This window comes from Lutra lutra, chromosome 11 (assembly GCF_902655055.1).
Source record: "Lutra lutra chromosome 11, mLutLut1.2, whole genome shotgun sequence".
Taxonomy (NCBI): Eukaryota; Metazoa; Chordata; class Mammalia; order Carnivora; family Mustelidae; genus Lutra; species Lutra lutra.
The window spans coordinates 100,530,197-100,546,362 of NC_062288.1; the positions used below are offsets into that span (position 1 = coordinate 100,530,197).

Here is a 16,166-nt window from a genome sequence, read left to right on the forward strand (position 1 = left end):
TTATCATTGTATTACATTAGTACTGGTTTACCTCATGATGACTAGAAGCACTTATGAGTAGTGTGTCTTTGATATTCATAAAAATGTGTTTTTAGTATTATGCAATAAAAGAAGGCTGCTAAATAAAATCTTTTAAAACATTTCAGGAAAATTTATGAAATGCTTTTGAGTGGCTACAAAAGATTATTGCCATTTTCTTGTTAATAGTCTGATTTATAGAATTAATGATACTGTTGTATACTTCCATAACAGCACAATTAATATGCAACAGATTTTGGAGGTAGAAAAAATTGTCTGTATATTCTGGGAGAGATATACAGACGTTGGTTGTATAACTGACCTAGGTTATATTAATAGTTTCGTCTAATTTATTGTGAATATTTTTTTAAGTCGAATACAGTGTGAATATTTACATTTTTTTCTTTTCTCAAAGATAACCTTTGGAGGCATACCTTTCTCTGGGAAGCCAAGTTCCAGTGGTAGAAAGAACTTCAAAGGCTGCATGGAAAGCATTAATTACAATGGTATCAACATAACTGATCTCGCAAGAAGGAAGAAACTAGAGCCCTCAAATGTGGTAAGATTGTTCACTCCAAAATAGCGGTTCATAGAACAATCAAAGAAATTTTGTTTTTTTCTGGAGTGTTGAACAACAACAATGTCGTCATAGCATTTGCCATCATGCTTATATTGGCTTCATAGTGTAAAACTAACTTTAGAATAGCCTAAAAGAGTAGATAGTGGATATACTCTGGAAGTAAATAATGGTTTTTTGAGTTAAATTAGCTTACAGTAGATGGTAAGTTTTACTTAGATGGGCACAGGGTTTTGACCCAGTGTTTCTGGATTCCCCATATCAGAGGGACATGGCTCAGGCATTCCTCGGTGTCTGTTTTGTTCCTGAAGTTCCGCCTGTAAATTGGCAGCGTCATGTTTCCAGATGTCTTGTCATATATGACTCTCCCCTTCTTGTCATTTAATTCTATATTTTAAAATTGTTATATCCAGGAACTTTGCCATATTCATTTCTTTGTTTCCAAAGATAATTCATCCAGATAAATACAGTTTTTGTGAAAGCCCAAAACATACTAAGTATAGGCAGTTGGGTAAGAGTCGACTACCATTGGATAGTGAAAGCCGTGGCGTAGACTTAATAGTGATCTTCTTCTAGTTCTGCTGTGAGTCATTCCTAGGTTTAACTATTTCAAACAGGAGAGCAAAAATTGAAGAACACTCTAGCATACCTGCCTCCCTATGACACTTCTTAGGATCACTGAAAGATAACAGCTGAGAAGTTCAGTATGTGTTCCCCATGGATCTGCAAGAACAGGAATTAACTTCAACCTACAAGTGTTGTTTTTGGGAGAGTTTGGGATTCCACAGACCCACATTTGAGAGCCACTGGTAGTAGATAATGTTAGGAGTGCTTGCATTGTATTCCCAAAGAGCTCTGATGGTCTGTTGCCCACATTTGAGCCTAGAGTTTTCACAAAATGATTGGATAAATAGAAATCCCCTCATGAATGAACAGGAGTTCAGGCTGGGTATGAAAATTATTAGGCATAAAATAATAATTTAACATGAAATTTTTGCTTAATTATTTTTCTTCAAAATAATAAATTTGTACTGAATAAAATGTTGAACTTTGAAATTATCTCATAAAATATATTGGCTATAGAGAAAAATAGTAATCGTTCCATTTATAGGCAGCAGGCACTGTGCTAGGAATACTACTTTTATGACAATCTGAGAACAGTACTACAAAGTGAGTAGAGATGCTATACACATTTTGTAGATGAAAAACAAAACAAAACAAACCCTGAGATTTTGCCTGGAAAAATAACTTTCCAAGATGATTGAATGTGAGTGGGTCCACAGTGTATGACCCCCGAGGTCATTGTCTCCTTACATGCTATGTTATTTCTTACCTAGAGCAGTATTAATACATACACTCTTTTAAGCTTTGGCTAAAATGGCACCAGGTCTTTTAGTTTTCTCAGAAATCATTGCTTAAGATAAAAAGGTACAGAATCCAAATCATCAGAATACTTTCTCTATTTTTTGCACCTTTAGGAAGAGGTAAAATGTTATTTCTGCCCAAACCTCCCAGTTGGTCCTGAGATGCATTCATTAGGTACCTGAATTATGAAGAATTTTACTATGGAGGCTCAATCCTAGAGCAACTTTAACTGCAAAATATATTGTGGTTGTAAGTGCTATTTTAGCTTGAATAACAAAGATATTTAGTAAAGCATAAATTATCTATATCATATTTATTGAAATAGAATAAGCAGACCTAGAATAAACTTTTAAACAAAAATATATGTACATATTAACATTTTAGACAGACTAGAGAAAAGTGGGACATTTTGTAAGCAATTGTACAAGGACAAATATTTATGAAGAACATTTGCTTTCAAAAATGTCAGGTGGTTGGGGCGCCTGGGTGGCTCAGTGGGTTAAGCCTCTGCCTTCAGCTTAGGTCATGATCTCAGGGTCCTGGGATCGAGCCCCGCATCGGGTTCTCTGCTCAGCAGGGAGCCTGCTTCTTCCTCTCTCTCTGCCTGCCTCTCTGCCTACTTGCGATCTCTCTCTCTATCAAATAAATAATTAAAATATTTTTAAAAATATCAGGTGGTTGTATTTCAGTGAAAGTGACTCAGCACTCATCTTGCACTCATCTCCATGCACGCACCATTCCCTAATATTTGTCCACAGCCTCTTGGACAGCTATTTGGGTGTAATCTGCAACCAGCATCCAGAGGCAGGAAGAGACAGAAGAAAGAGACCTACCATCCCACATTGGTAGGTGGCAGGTTTAATAAGCAAGGGAACTTCTAGGCTTGTCCTGGGAAGCCACAAGATGAGTACATCTCTGCACTCGCTTGCCACGTCTTAAAAGTTTGTGTAGAGGTCCTACCTGGATTCAGTTATGGATACAGAAGGCCATCACCAGTTCAGTACCAGGTCACATAGCTTCAACACCACATCTCCAGCTCAAGCCTGTATCTTGGTGTGGGGAACACACATTTCGCGGACAGCAGAGGAATCTCCAGTTGTCCGAGTCCTGCCCACAGGTTAACTGGCAGTCAAAGTCTTCTTGATGACCTCCGCCAATACCTCATTATACATTGACTTCTGAGTCAGCACCGTTACCCAGAAAGGACCTTTAATTTTGTTGGGAGACATTCCCCACAACATGGGTATGTGGTCAGTTATAACATCTTAATTATTAGGCAAAGGCAGTTCTTCTCATCAGTAAAAGTAAGTAGTTAAAAATAATTACCTGTGAAGCTACAATGCAAATTTAGTTTGAATGTTAATTCAGAGGGACAGCCTGCCTTGGCTGTAATGGTCAATGTGCTGAAATGCAAGAACAGTCCGTCTAAACCTAGATATCGTGCGGTGTCGTGTTGTTGTGAATAAGTAATTGAAGGACCAGAAGAAAATGTGAACAAATTGTCTTGCTCAGAATACTACGGTGGGATAAAAGAAGTCAGAAGCAAACCTAGATTTCCAGACCTTTAAAAGGAAGGTACTTACGTACTGGAATACAACATTTAGTGTGTCTGAATGGAAAATCAGATTTTTTGGGGAACAGAATAGAGAGAGTAAGAAGAAAGGAATAGGCTTCAGTTATCACAAGTTTGTTTTCATTTTGTACATTCATACTACTATTTTCAGAGGCATGAATTCATTATAATGTATGCACACTTCAGGGGAATTTAATATAACAATAATCTGAAATAATCACAATTATGCTGATGCTACCCAGTTAATATTAATTCATATATATTAGGTATGGGGATAAAAACCAAGAATATTTATCCCATATTATCAATGAATAAATAACAACCAAATGACCGTAGTTCCTCGTGAGACTAGTAATAATATGAATAAACACTGAACATAGGCCATCCAGAAGACGATGGTGGCATCTCCTTCTTGGCTGAGGCATTGTCAGCTTTCTGCCGTCTTTAGAAGGTCCAGAGGTTCACACTCACACGCCCACCACACAGGGACACATCCCATCCCATCAGGCTGTCAGTCTGTTGATTCCATGGTAGATGGTTCTTGTTAATTCCTCATCTTGACAGCCAGCTGCTGAGCCCTGTTAGACATACCGTGCAAGTAGAGTGATGCCGGCCTATCTGGGTGTCGAACCTAAATCATGGTGCTGCGTTTGCGAGTTTGGCACGAGCTCAGGCTCTGCACTGACATCCATAGCCTTTAGCTTTGTTTGCATTTGTCTCAAAGCATGCTCTTTTGTTTTCCAGGGAAATTTGAGTTTCTCGTGTGTGGAGCCCTACACAGTGCCTGTCTTTTTCAATGCTACCAGTTACCTGGAGGTACCAGGACGACCTAACCAGGACCTGTTTTCAGTCAGTTTCCAGTTCAGGACTTGGAACCCAAATGGTCTCCTGCTTTTCAGTCAGTTTGCAGATAATTTGGGCAATGTGGAGATTGACCTCACGGAAAGCAAAGTTGGTGTTCACATCAATGTCACGCAGACGAAGATGAGCCAAATAGATATCTCTTCAGGTTAGTGCAGTTGGTTTGCTGTTTGCTTCTGAAACTGCTGTTAGGATTTCCACAGCTAACATTGCTTTTGTTTTGTTGGTGTTGCGTGCTCGAGGTTGTGTGAGTTCAGACTCGGTGAGATTCTTACTTGCCTGCCCGGAGTATTGATTGAATAAGAGAATCTTGAAAACTGGCTCAGAGGGTGAGGGGTGGGCGAGGAAGAAAGTTGGTTGAGACTGTCTCAGAGCACCAAGATCTTCTCTTGCTGATACATGCTAGTTCACATTAATAGGGCCATGGACATTACTCTAGGTGAATATTTTATGTTTATAAAGAATGTCTATTTTACGGACATAAGAGTGCCTGGTACTGTTTGACTTTATGGACATTCAAATACCTTTTACTATTAGTAGCAAGTATAAATTAATTTAATTATGACTTTAAAGATATATGCAACTGCTTGAATCAAAACCTCAAAGTGATTTCTAAATTTATGTAGATTTTTGGGAAAAACAACAACAAGAGGTAAGTACAAAGTGGATTGAAACGATGTATGTATCAACTGAGGGAAGACTGACTGTCTTGGTTTGACAGGGTAATTTTTAAAATTGACTTCACAGCGGTCTAATAAACTGAGGCTTGGGTAATATTGTTAATTGAACAAACGTAGCAACTTTGGGATATCCTTTGATTGATATGATACAAAGAAAGATGAGATAGCAAAGTGAGATGTTGCAGACAAAAAGTTGTCATGACAGGGGACTCTTAAAGACTAAAAGTTTTCATCAAATGTCTTTAGATGTTCCTTGCAGTAGATGTTTTTATTTTGTGAAGAACTACTTAGAAGATAGAGAAAATTAACATTAACTGAGCAGCTTGTGCAAATGTACCAAATACTGAGAGAGGAAGTTCATAATAAAAAAATTCTCAATTGCATGGCTGCTCACTCTGATGTCGAAATATTCCATGTTCACTTGGGTCACCATTAGAAACTCGATAAGGTTTCTAGCACGTTACACTGTCTGTGTCCATGTCATTTCCCTGTAGGCTGTCAGCTCTTTGAGGGCATAGGCTCTGCCTGTTCTTCTGTTCTTGCATATGGAAGAGCACCTGGTATAGTAGAGGTGCTCTGGGAAGGTTTGTGGAGTTAACATTGTGGCCCTTTAAACTGGTGTTCACTAACAGAATATTTCCTGCTGAAGGATATGCGTCCTTGCATGAAATAGGCTTTGTGTTTCTTTAGGGCATGGTTGTATAGACTATTACTGAGAAGGATTCAAGGAAGGTATAGGGACCATGATATCAGAGATGTGTCTGAATTATTGAACTCAAAAGCCATTGTGTACCTAGAGATTTGCTTTTTCTGTTTTTGCTTTGTTAGTTTTGCTTTCCCCTGAATGTTTGGAGTCAAAATGATTGATCAACCATATTTTATCACTGCTTCCCAGTATAAACTCACCTGGGGAGATTTAGAGCAAATAGAAAATATCTGGAGAGACCAGAAAAACACATAAAACAAATACACATACAAATATTTACCACAGTTGAAAAACATCCCGTTAGATTTTATTATGATTAATGATTCTTTTCTGATGACTAAAAACATAAAAATATAAGTATGAAAGCCTCCCTCCCTCTTGACATTCTCTGAACAAACCCAAATTCCTGGTGGTTTTCCATGTAACAGGAACCATTATAACGGAAATAATAGGACCATAAATATTGAGATCAATAAACATTTCCTAATTTAATCTGGTCTAATTTAAGACTCTAAGATACTTTCATCTAATTTAAACTATGTTTATGAAAAACTAAAAGGAAGAAAGAAGAAAGGAATCTAATATGCAATTACTAATTTTCCTTAACAGATTTGCTTAAGTATGAGAAAATTGGACTTGAGAAATTTTTGTTAATTTAGCTAAGAATCTGTGCAAATTAAGGGAAACTGATAGGAAATCTCAACATGTCGGTAACCTTGGTTTTACATATTTTAATGAAAATACCTTACTGTTCCAAATATTTATTTTTCCTATACACAGAGTGGAAACCATGATCTTAAGTTATCATTGCTCAAGTGTCAGAAAGATTTATAAGTAAATATAGATGCACATACATTTTTAAAAGTTATATCTTATATTCATTTATACTGTGTTTATTAAAAAATAAAGGAAAGAAAGAACAAAGGAATCTGATATATGACTACATTCATTCATCCATCCTGTAAATACAAATGGAATCCATAGAAGGCAGTTTTCATCTGTATTTAAAGGTACTTTACCAAATTCAATTAAATATATGAGTAACTTAGTGTAAGTAGCAATACTGAGAAAATAATTTAGAAAGCTAAGTTAACTGAGGGCACTAATGTTTGCTTTAACAAAGGGAAATAGTTCTGTATTATGTCTACCTTATTCTTAGCAGCAGCATAAACACTGGTCTGTCAGTCCCTTTTTACTTTATTTTAAAATAGCTTGGTTGTAAAAATGTAGAAGATACACAAAATTTAGAAGAGGAAAGCAGCCACTGCTAGCATTTCCGTGTACAAAGCACACATGTACACGTAAACACTGTTCAGTAGTGTATCGAGAAGTCGTTATAGAGACACTCAGGTAGTGCCTGTCAGTACGTACTTGTAACTTAGTTTTATGTTTAGTGAGTAAGTTCTGTGGTCCGAGATGAAGCTAATTTAAGTGGTTCAAAAGGCTTTTTATTCTGTCTTGGACAACATTGTTCTTTGATGATAAAGTCAAACTAAAGCCTATAAGTTAGTATTCAATATATTTTTCACCCTCCTTGTATTTTTCCCCTCTATGTTGTGATTGATTTCAGGTCTCTCTAGTTTTGACAGTAGACTCAGCTTGTAAAACTCAGTCAAACTCTGAGTAACCTTGACCTTGCAGAGTGGGTTATCTTTCTGTGAAAATATTTTCCAAGTCACAATAATCAACTTTTATAAAACATCCCATTATATTTATTTCTATTTAGAATGATACTTAGATTTATGCTTTTCCTTTGGCTTTAAGTAAGTAGTAAAGGGGAAGAAAAGTGCTAAAAGGGTCGGATGGATAATGTGTTCGTTCAACATACTGTTTAACATTCAGATCAGAACCCTGGAGAAGGCGCCCTAGAACTGTGTTTTAAAAATTTTGGGGGGTTGGGGTGCCTGGGTGGTTCAGTGGGTTAAGCCTCTGCCTTCGGCTCAGGTTATGATCCCAGGTTCCTGGGATCGAGCCCCGCATCGGGCTTTCTGCTCAGCAGGTAGCCTGCTTCCTCTTCTCTCTCTCTGCCTGCCTCTCTGCCTACTTGTGATATCCGTCTGTCAAATAAGTAAGTAAATAAATAAATAAATAAATAAAATCTTTAAAAAAAATTATTTGGGGTTTTTAAAATTTGTTTCTCCAGCTTTTTTGGGGTAGGATTAACAAATTCAAATTATATATATTTACATGTTGTACAGATTGTACAATGTGATTTTTTTAAGTTGTATGATAATACATTGTGAAATAATTACCACAGTCAAGTTAATTAATACCTTTTGTGTATATGTGTGTGTTTGTGTGCACATGCACAGTGAGAACACTTAAGACCTATTCTCTTAGCAAATTTCAAGTATACAGTGCAGTATTATTATTATTAATAAAGATTTTATTTATTTATTTGACAGAGATCACAAGCAGGCAGAGAGGCAGGCAAAGCGGGGCAGGGGGGGGAGAAGGCTCACTGCCAGAGAGCCCGATGTGGGGCTCGATCCCAGAACACTGGGATCATGACCTGAGCCGAAGGCAGAGGCTTTAATCCACTGAGCCACCCAGGCGCCCCTACAGTGCAGTATTATTAAGTATAATCACCATTGCTATACATTAGATTCCCTGGAACTTTTTCCTCTCGTAACTGAAAGTTTGTACCTTTTGACCAACATTTTCCCATTTCTCCCACGCTCCAGCCTTTGGTAACGATCATTCTACTCTTTGGTTCTATGAATTTTCCTTTTTTCAGATTTTACATAAAAGTGAAATCATACAGTATTTGCCTTTGTGTACTGGCTTATATCATTTAGCATAAGAAGTCCCAGATTCAAATGATTTTGATCAAAACACAGAAAACACAAGAAAACATTTTATATTGCACGTAATACCTACTGAAACTCAGTTTGCTGCTTTAGATGCACTCTTACTGTTTTTATGGTTTTTTTTTTCTTTTTTTCCATTAAATTTTTCATGACCCATCAACTGATTTTATGACCGAAAAACAAGTCACCTATAGTTTAGAAAACATTGACCTACAGATCTGTCTTCTCATTTGAAGAGTTGGAATTTTTTTTTTAAGCCTTCCTTAATTTTTTTTTAATTTAGATTTTTTTAAAAATTTTATTTCCTATAAACATATAATATATTTTTATCCCCAGGGGTACAGGTCTGTGAATCACCAGGTTTACACACTTCACAGCACTCACCATAGCACATACCCTCCCCAATGTCCATAATCCCAACCCCCTCTCCCAACCCCCCTCCCCCCATCAACCCTCAGTTTGTTTTGTTAGATTAAGAGTCACTTATGGTTTGTCTCCCTCCCAATCCCATCTTGTTTCATTTATTCTTCTCCTACCCCCTTAACCCCCCATGTTGCATCTCCTCTCCCTCATATCAGGGAGATCATAGGATAGTTGTCTTTCTCCGACTGACTTATTTCGCTAAGCATGATACCCTCTAGTTCCATCCACGTCGTCGCAAATGGCAAGATTTCATTTCTTTTGATGGCTGCATAGTATTCCATTGTGTATATATACCACATCTTCTTTATCCATTCGTCTGTTGATGGACATCTAAGTTCTTTCCACAGTTTGGCTATTGTAGACATTGCTGCTATAAACATTCGGGTGCACGTGCCCTTCGGATCACTACGTTTGTATCTTTAGGGTAAATACCCAGCAGTGCAACTGCTGGGTCATAGGGTGGTTCTATTTTCAACATTTTGAGGAACCTCTATGCTGTTTTCCAGAGTGGTTGCACCAGCTTGCATTCCCACCAACAGTGTAGGAGGGTTCCCCTTTCTCCGCATCCTCGCCAGCATCTGTCATTTCCTGACTTGTTAATTTTAGCCATTCTGACTGGTGTGAGGTGATATCTCACTGTGGTTTTGATTTGTATTTCCCTGATGCCGAGTGATGTGGAGCACTTTTTCATGTGTCTGTTGGCCATCTGGATGTCTTCTTTGCAGAAATGTCTGTTCATGTCCTCTGCCCATTTCTTGATTGGATTATTTGTTCTTTGGGTGTTGAGTTTGCTAAGTTCTTTATAGATTTTGGACACTAGCCCTTTATCTGATATGTCATTTGCAAATATCTTCTCCCATTCTGTCAGTTGTCTTTTGGTTTTGTTAACTGTTTCCTTTGCTGTGCAAAAGCTTTTGATCTTGATAAAATCCCGATAGTTCATTTTTGCCCTTGCTTCCCTTGCCTTTGGCGATGTTCCTAGGAAGATGTTGCTGCGGCTAAGGTCGAAGAGGTTGCTGCCTGTGTTCTCCTCAAGGATTTTGATGGAATCCTTTCTCACATTGAGGTCCTTCATCCATTTTGAGTCTATTTTCGTGCGTGGTGTAAGGAAATGATCCAATTTCATTTTTTTGCATGTGGCTGTCCAATTTTCCCAACACCATTTATTGAAGAGGCTGTCTTTTTTCCATTGGACATTCTTTCCTGCTTTGTCGAAGATTAGTTGACCATAGAGTTGAGGGTCCATTTCTGGGCTCTCTATTCTGTTCCATTGATCTTTGTGTCTGTTTTTGTGCCAGTACCATGCTGTCTTGATGATGACAGCTTTGTAATAGAGCTTGAAGTCCGGAATTGTGATGCCACCGACTTTGGCTTTCTTTTTCAATATTCCTTTGGCTATTTGAGGTCTTTTCTGTCTCCATATAAATTTCAGGATTATTTGTTCCATTTCTTTGAAAAGAATGGATGGTACTTTGATAGGAATTGCATTAAATGTGTAGATTGCTTTAGGTAGCATAGACATTTTCACAATATTTATTCTTCCAATCCAGGAGCATGGAACATTTTTCCATTTCTTTGTGTCTTCCTCAATTTCTTTCATGAGTACTTTATAGTTTTCTGTGTATAGATTCTTAGTGTCTTTGGTTAGGTTTATTCCTAGGTATCTTATAGTTTTGGGTGCAATTGTAAATGGGATGGACTCCTTAATTTCTCTTTCTTCTGTCTTGTTGTTGGTGTAGAGAAATGCAACTGATTTCTGTGCATTGATTTTATATCCTGACACTTTACTGAATTCCTGTACAAGTTCTAGCAGTTTTGGAGTGGAGTCTTTTGGTTTTCCACATATAGTTTCATATCATCTGCGAAGAGTGATAGTTTGACTTCTTCTTTGCCAATATGGATGCCTTTAATTTCCTTTTGTTGTCTGATTGCTGAGGCTAGGACTTCTAGTACTATGTTGAATAGCAGTGGTGATAACGGACATCCCTGCCGTGTTCCTGACCTAAGCGGAAAAGCTTTCAGTTTTTCTCCATTGAGAATGATATTTGCTGTGGGTTTTTCATAGATGGCTTTGAGAATATTGAGGTATGTGTCCTCTATCCCTACACTTTGAAGAGTTTTGATCAGGAATGGATGCTGTACTTTGTCAAATGCTTTTTCAGCATCTATGGAGAGTATCTATGGTTCTTGTTCTTTCTTTTATTAATGTGTTGTATCACATTGATTGATTTGGGGATGTTGAACCAACCTTGCAGCCCTGGAATAAATCCCACTTGGTCGTGGTGAGTAATCCTTTTAATGTACTGTTGAATCCTACTGGCTAGTATTTTGTGAGAATTTTTGCATCTGTGTTCATCAAGGATATTGGTCTGTAGTTCTCTTTTTTGATGGGATCCTTGTCCAGTTTTGGGATCAAGGTGATGCTGGCCTCATCAAATGAGTTTGGAAGTTTTCCTTCCATTTCTATTTTTTGGAACAGTTTCAGGAGAATAGGAATTAGTTCTTCTTTAAATATTTGGTAGAATTCCCCCGGGAAGCCGTCTGGCCCTGGGCTTTTGTTTGTTTGGAGATTTTTGATGACTGTTTCAATCTCCTTACTGGTTATGGGTCTGTTCAGGCTTTCTGTTTCTTCCTGGTTCAGTTGTGGTAGTTTATATGTCTCTAGGAATGCATCCATTTCTTCCAGATTGTCAAATTTGTTGGTGTAGAGTTGCTCATAGTATGTTCTTATAATTGTCTGTATTTCTTTGGTGTTCGTTGTGATCTCTCCTCTTTCATTCATGATTTTGTTAATTTGGGTTCTTTCTCTTTTCTTTTTGATAAGTCTGGCTAGGGGTTTATCAATCTTATTAATTCTTTCAAAGATCAGCTCCTAGTTTCATTGATTTGTTCTATTGTTTTTTTGGTTTCTATTTCATTGATTTCTGCTCTGATCTTTATGATTTCTCTTCTCCTGCTGGGTTTAGGGTTTCTTTCTTGTTCTTTCTCCAGCTCCTTTAGGTGTAGGGTTAGGTTGTGTACCTGAGACCTTTCTTGTTTCTTGAGAAAGGCTTGTACTGCTATATATTTTCCTCTCAGGACTGCCTTTGTTGTGTCCCACAGATTTTGAACCGTTGTGTTTTCATTATCATTTGTTTCCATGAATTTTTTCAATTCTTCTTTAATTTCCTGGTTGACCCATTCATTCTTGAGAAGGATGCTGTTTAGTCTCCATGTATTTGGGTTCTCTCCAAATTTCCTCTTGTGATTGAGTTCTAACTTCAGAGCATTGTGGTCTGAAAATATGCAGGGAATGATCCCAATCTTTTGATACTGGTTGAGACCTGATTTTAGGACCGAGGAGGTGATCTATTCTGGAGAATGTTCCATGTGCACTAGAGAAGAATGTGTATTCTGTTGCTTTGGGATGAAATGTTCTGAATATATCTGTGATGTCCATCTGGTCCAGTGTGTCATTTAAGGCCTTTATTTCCTTGTTGATCTTTTGCTTGGATGATCTGTCCATTTCAGTGAGGGAGTGTTAAAGTCCCCTCCTATTATTGTATTATTGTTGATGTGTTTCTTTGATTTTGTTATTAATTGGTTTATATAGTTGGCTGCTCCCACCTTAGGGGCATAGATATTTAAAATTGTTAGATCTTCTTGTTGGACAGATCCTTTGAGTATGATATAGTGTCCTTCCTCATCTCTTATTATCGTCTTTGGCTTAAAATCTAATTGATCTGATATAAGGATTGCCACTCCTGCTTTCTTCTGATGTCCATTAGCATGGTAAATTCTTTTCCACCCCTTCACTTTAAATCTGGAGCTGTCTTCGGGTTTAAAATGCGTTTCTTGTAGGCAACATATAGATGGGTTTTGTTTTTTTATCCATTCTGATACCCTGTGTCTTTTGATTGGGGCATTTAGCCCATTAACATTCAGGGTAACTATTGAGAGATAAGAATTTAGTGTCATTGTATTGCCTGTAAGGTGACTGTATTGTATATTGTCTCTGTTTCTTTCTGATCTACTACTTTTAGGGTCTCTCTTTGCTTAGAGGACCCCTTTCAATATTTCCTGTAGAACTGGTTTGGTGTTTGCAAATTCTTTCAGTTTTTGTCCTGGAAGCTTTTAATCTCTCCTTCTATTTTCAATGATAGCCTCGCTGGATATAGTATTCTTGGCTGCATGTTTTTCTCGTTTAGTGCTCTGAATATATCATGCCAGCTCTTTCTGGCCTGCCAGGTCTCTGTGGATAAGTCTGCTGCCAATCGAATATTTTTACCATTGTATGTTACAGACTTCTTTTCCCGGGCTGCTTTCAGGATTTTCTCTTTGTCACTAAGACTTGTAAATTTTACTATTAGGTGACGGGGTGTGGACCTATTCTTATTGATTTTGAGGGGGGTTCTCTGAACCCCCTGGATTTTGATGCTTGTTCCCTTTGCCATATTGGGGAAATTCTCTCCAATAATTCTCTCCAATATACATTCTGCTCCCCTCTCTCTTTCTTCTTCTTCTGGAATCCCAATTATTCTAATGTTGTTTCGTCTTATGGTGTCACTTATCTCTCGAATTCTCCCCTCATGTTCCAGTAGCTGTTTGTCCCTCTTTTGCTCAGCTTCTTTATTCTCTGTCATTTGGTCTTCTATATCACTCTTTCTTCTGCCTCATTTATCCTAGCAGTGAGAGCCTCCATTTTTGATTGCACCTCATTAATAGCTTTTTTGATTTCAACTTGGTTAGATTTTAGTTCTTTTATTTCTCCAGAAAGGGCTTTTATATCTCCTGAGAGGGTTTCTCTTATATCTTCCATGCCTTTTTCGAGCTCGGCTAGAACCTTGAGAATCGTCATTCTGAACTCTAGATCTGACATATTACCAATGTCTGTATTGATTAGGTCCCTAGCCTTTGGTACTGCCTCTTGTTCTTTTTTTTGTGGTGAATTTTTCCACCTTGTCATTTTGTCCAGATAAGAGTATATGAAGGAGCAAGTAAAATACTAAAAGGGTGGCAATAACCCCGGGAAAATATGCTTTAAACAAATCAGAAGAGATCCCAAATCACGAGGCGGGAGAAAGGGGATAAAAAGAGGTTCAGAAAGAAAAAAAAAATGAAACAATTAAAAAAAGAAAAGTTAAAAAAAATTAGCAGAAGAAGAGAAAAAAAAATTGAAAAAGAAAAAAAATTAAATTAACTGCAAAGCTAAAGAATCATGGGGAGAAAGCCATGAGTTCCGTGCTTTGCTTTCTCCTCCTCTGGAATTTCGCTGCTCTCCTTGGTATTGAAACTGCTCTCCTTGGTAGGTGAACTTGGTCCTGGCTGGGTTTCCCGTTGATCTTCTGGGGGAGGGGCCTGTTGTAGTGATTCTCAAGCGTCTTTGCCCCAGGCGGAGTTGCACCGCCCTTACCCGGGGCCGGGCTGAGTAATCTGCTCGGGTTCCTTTTGGGAGCTTTTGTTCCCTGAGCGCTTTCCGTAGAGTTCCGGAGGGCGGTAATGAAGATGGCGGCCTCCAGGTCTCTGGCCTGGAGGAGCCGAGAGCCCGGGGCCCCACTCCTCAGTGCGCCCTCAGAGAACAGCGCCCAATGACTCCCGTCACCCTGGCCTCCGGCCGCGCTCCGAGCTGACCAAGCCTGCGACTGGTTCAAGGTAACCCCGAGCTGAGAGTCACTCCTCAGCTCTGTCTCTGCAGCCGGCTTCCCCATTCTAATACCTGTAAGCTCTGCGACACTCAGACACCCCCGATCCTTCTGTGACCCTGCAGGACCCGAGGTCATGCTGACCCCGAGTGGGCTTCACCCCGGTTAATCCTCTGGAGCGATGTCCCTCAGCGGCACAGACTTTTAAAAGTCCCGATTTTGTGCTCCGTTGCTCCGCCGCTTGCCGGGAGCCGGCCCCTCCCCCGCGGTCTATCTTCCCGTCGCTTTGGATTCACTTCTCCGCCAGTCCTACCTTTCAGAAAGTGGTTGATTTTCTGTTTCTAGAATTGCTGTTCTTCTTGTCTTCGATCTCCCGTTGGATTTGTAGGTGTTTGCAATCTTTAGATAAGCTATCTAGCTGATCTCCCGCTACCTGAAGTAGTCTCAGCTGCTACTTCTCCGCCATTTTGACTCCTCTCTGAAGCGTTTAAGCTTGGAGGTATTTACACTGTCAGTCCATTTTTGAAAACTAAATGTATCTTCCAGGAACAATATTGCAATATTATAATGGTAGTAAAATGTATGTTTGATGTATATAAAAAAAAAAAAACCCTACCTAACATTTAAAATAAGGTTTTTACTGCAAAATTCCTAAATTTTATGCCATTAAATTATGCACAGGTGTTTACAATAATACTCTAATGTTGTGATCTACTCATATTAATAAGGTCATAAAATGTGACTCAGCATTTATATAGTGGAAGGGAAGTGATTTCTATTAATTATTTTTCTTATTGAAAAAAAATCAGTTTCTATCCATGTAAACAAAGCCTTTTAGAAAAGGCATTCAGAAAATACACTGCTTCTAAATCAGCTGTTTTCTAGCTGAAGTATTAGAACCTCGTTTGTTTATATAGCTACTGCTTCCATTTTAGAATGACTTTCAGCATCTGCAGGGCCTCAGAAACCTGTATTCAGTAAAGATCATCTCTGTTTGTATTTCTGTCTCTACATAAAATCTTTGTAAGGCCTTGTTTTATTTTTCTTTTATTACAGTGTCCTTTGTATATCTTTTGAGTTGCATTTGGGTGTCTTAAGGGAAGATGTCTTAGTCTAATCAGGCTCCTGTACCAAAAAGGATTGGATGGTTTAAGCAACAGACATTTATTCCTCAGAGTTCTGGAAGATAGAAACCTGCCATCAGGGTGCTGATGTAGTTGAATTCCCTGACATACTTGAATTCTGCTAAAGAAGGCCATCTTCCAAGTCACAGACTGCTACTTTCATTAGCTGTCTTTGGGGCTAGAGAGCTCTGTGGGGTCTCTTTCTGTAACAACACTAACCCATTCATGAGGCCTCCAATTCATGACCTAAGCACCTTCCACAGGCCCCACCTGCTAATTCCATCACACTGGCCATTAGAATTTCAACATGAATTTGTAGGGGGGGGGGGGGATGCAAACATTCAGAACGTAACAGAAGGAGTAGACATTTTCTTGGCTTCTGGTAGAGCTGGGGAACTGGGTGGTAAA

General features: G+C 38.5%; 1 protein-coding gene across 3 annotated transcripts in view; it reads left to right on the forward strand.

Moving 5' to 3' along the window:
* Positions 1-16,166, forward strand: part of CNTNAP2 (contactin associated protein 2) — a 1,959,883-nt gene that overhangs the window by 886,503 nt on the left and 1,057,214 nt on the right. For all 3 annotated transcript variants that reach the window (XM_047694949.1, XM_047694948.1, XM_047694950.1), the window contains 2 exons: positions 434-577; positions 4,278-4,542. In XM_047694949.1, the coding sequence (XP_047550905.1) occupies positions 434-577; positions 4,278-4,542 (409 nt within the window). The remainder of the gene's footprint in view (positions 1-433; positions 578-4,277; positions 4,543-16,166) is intronic.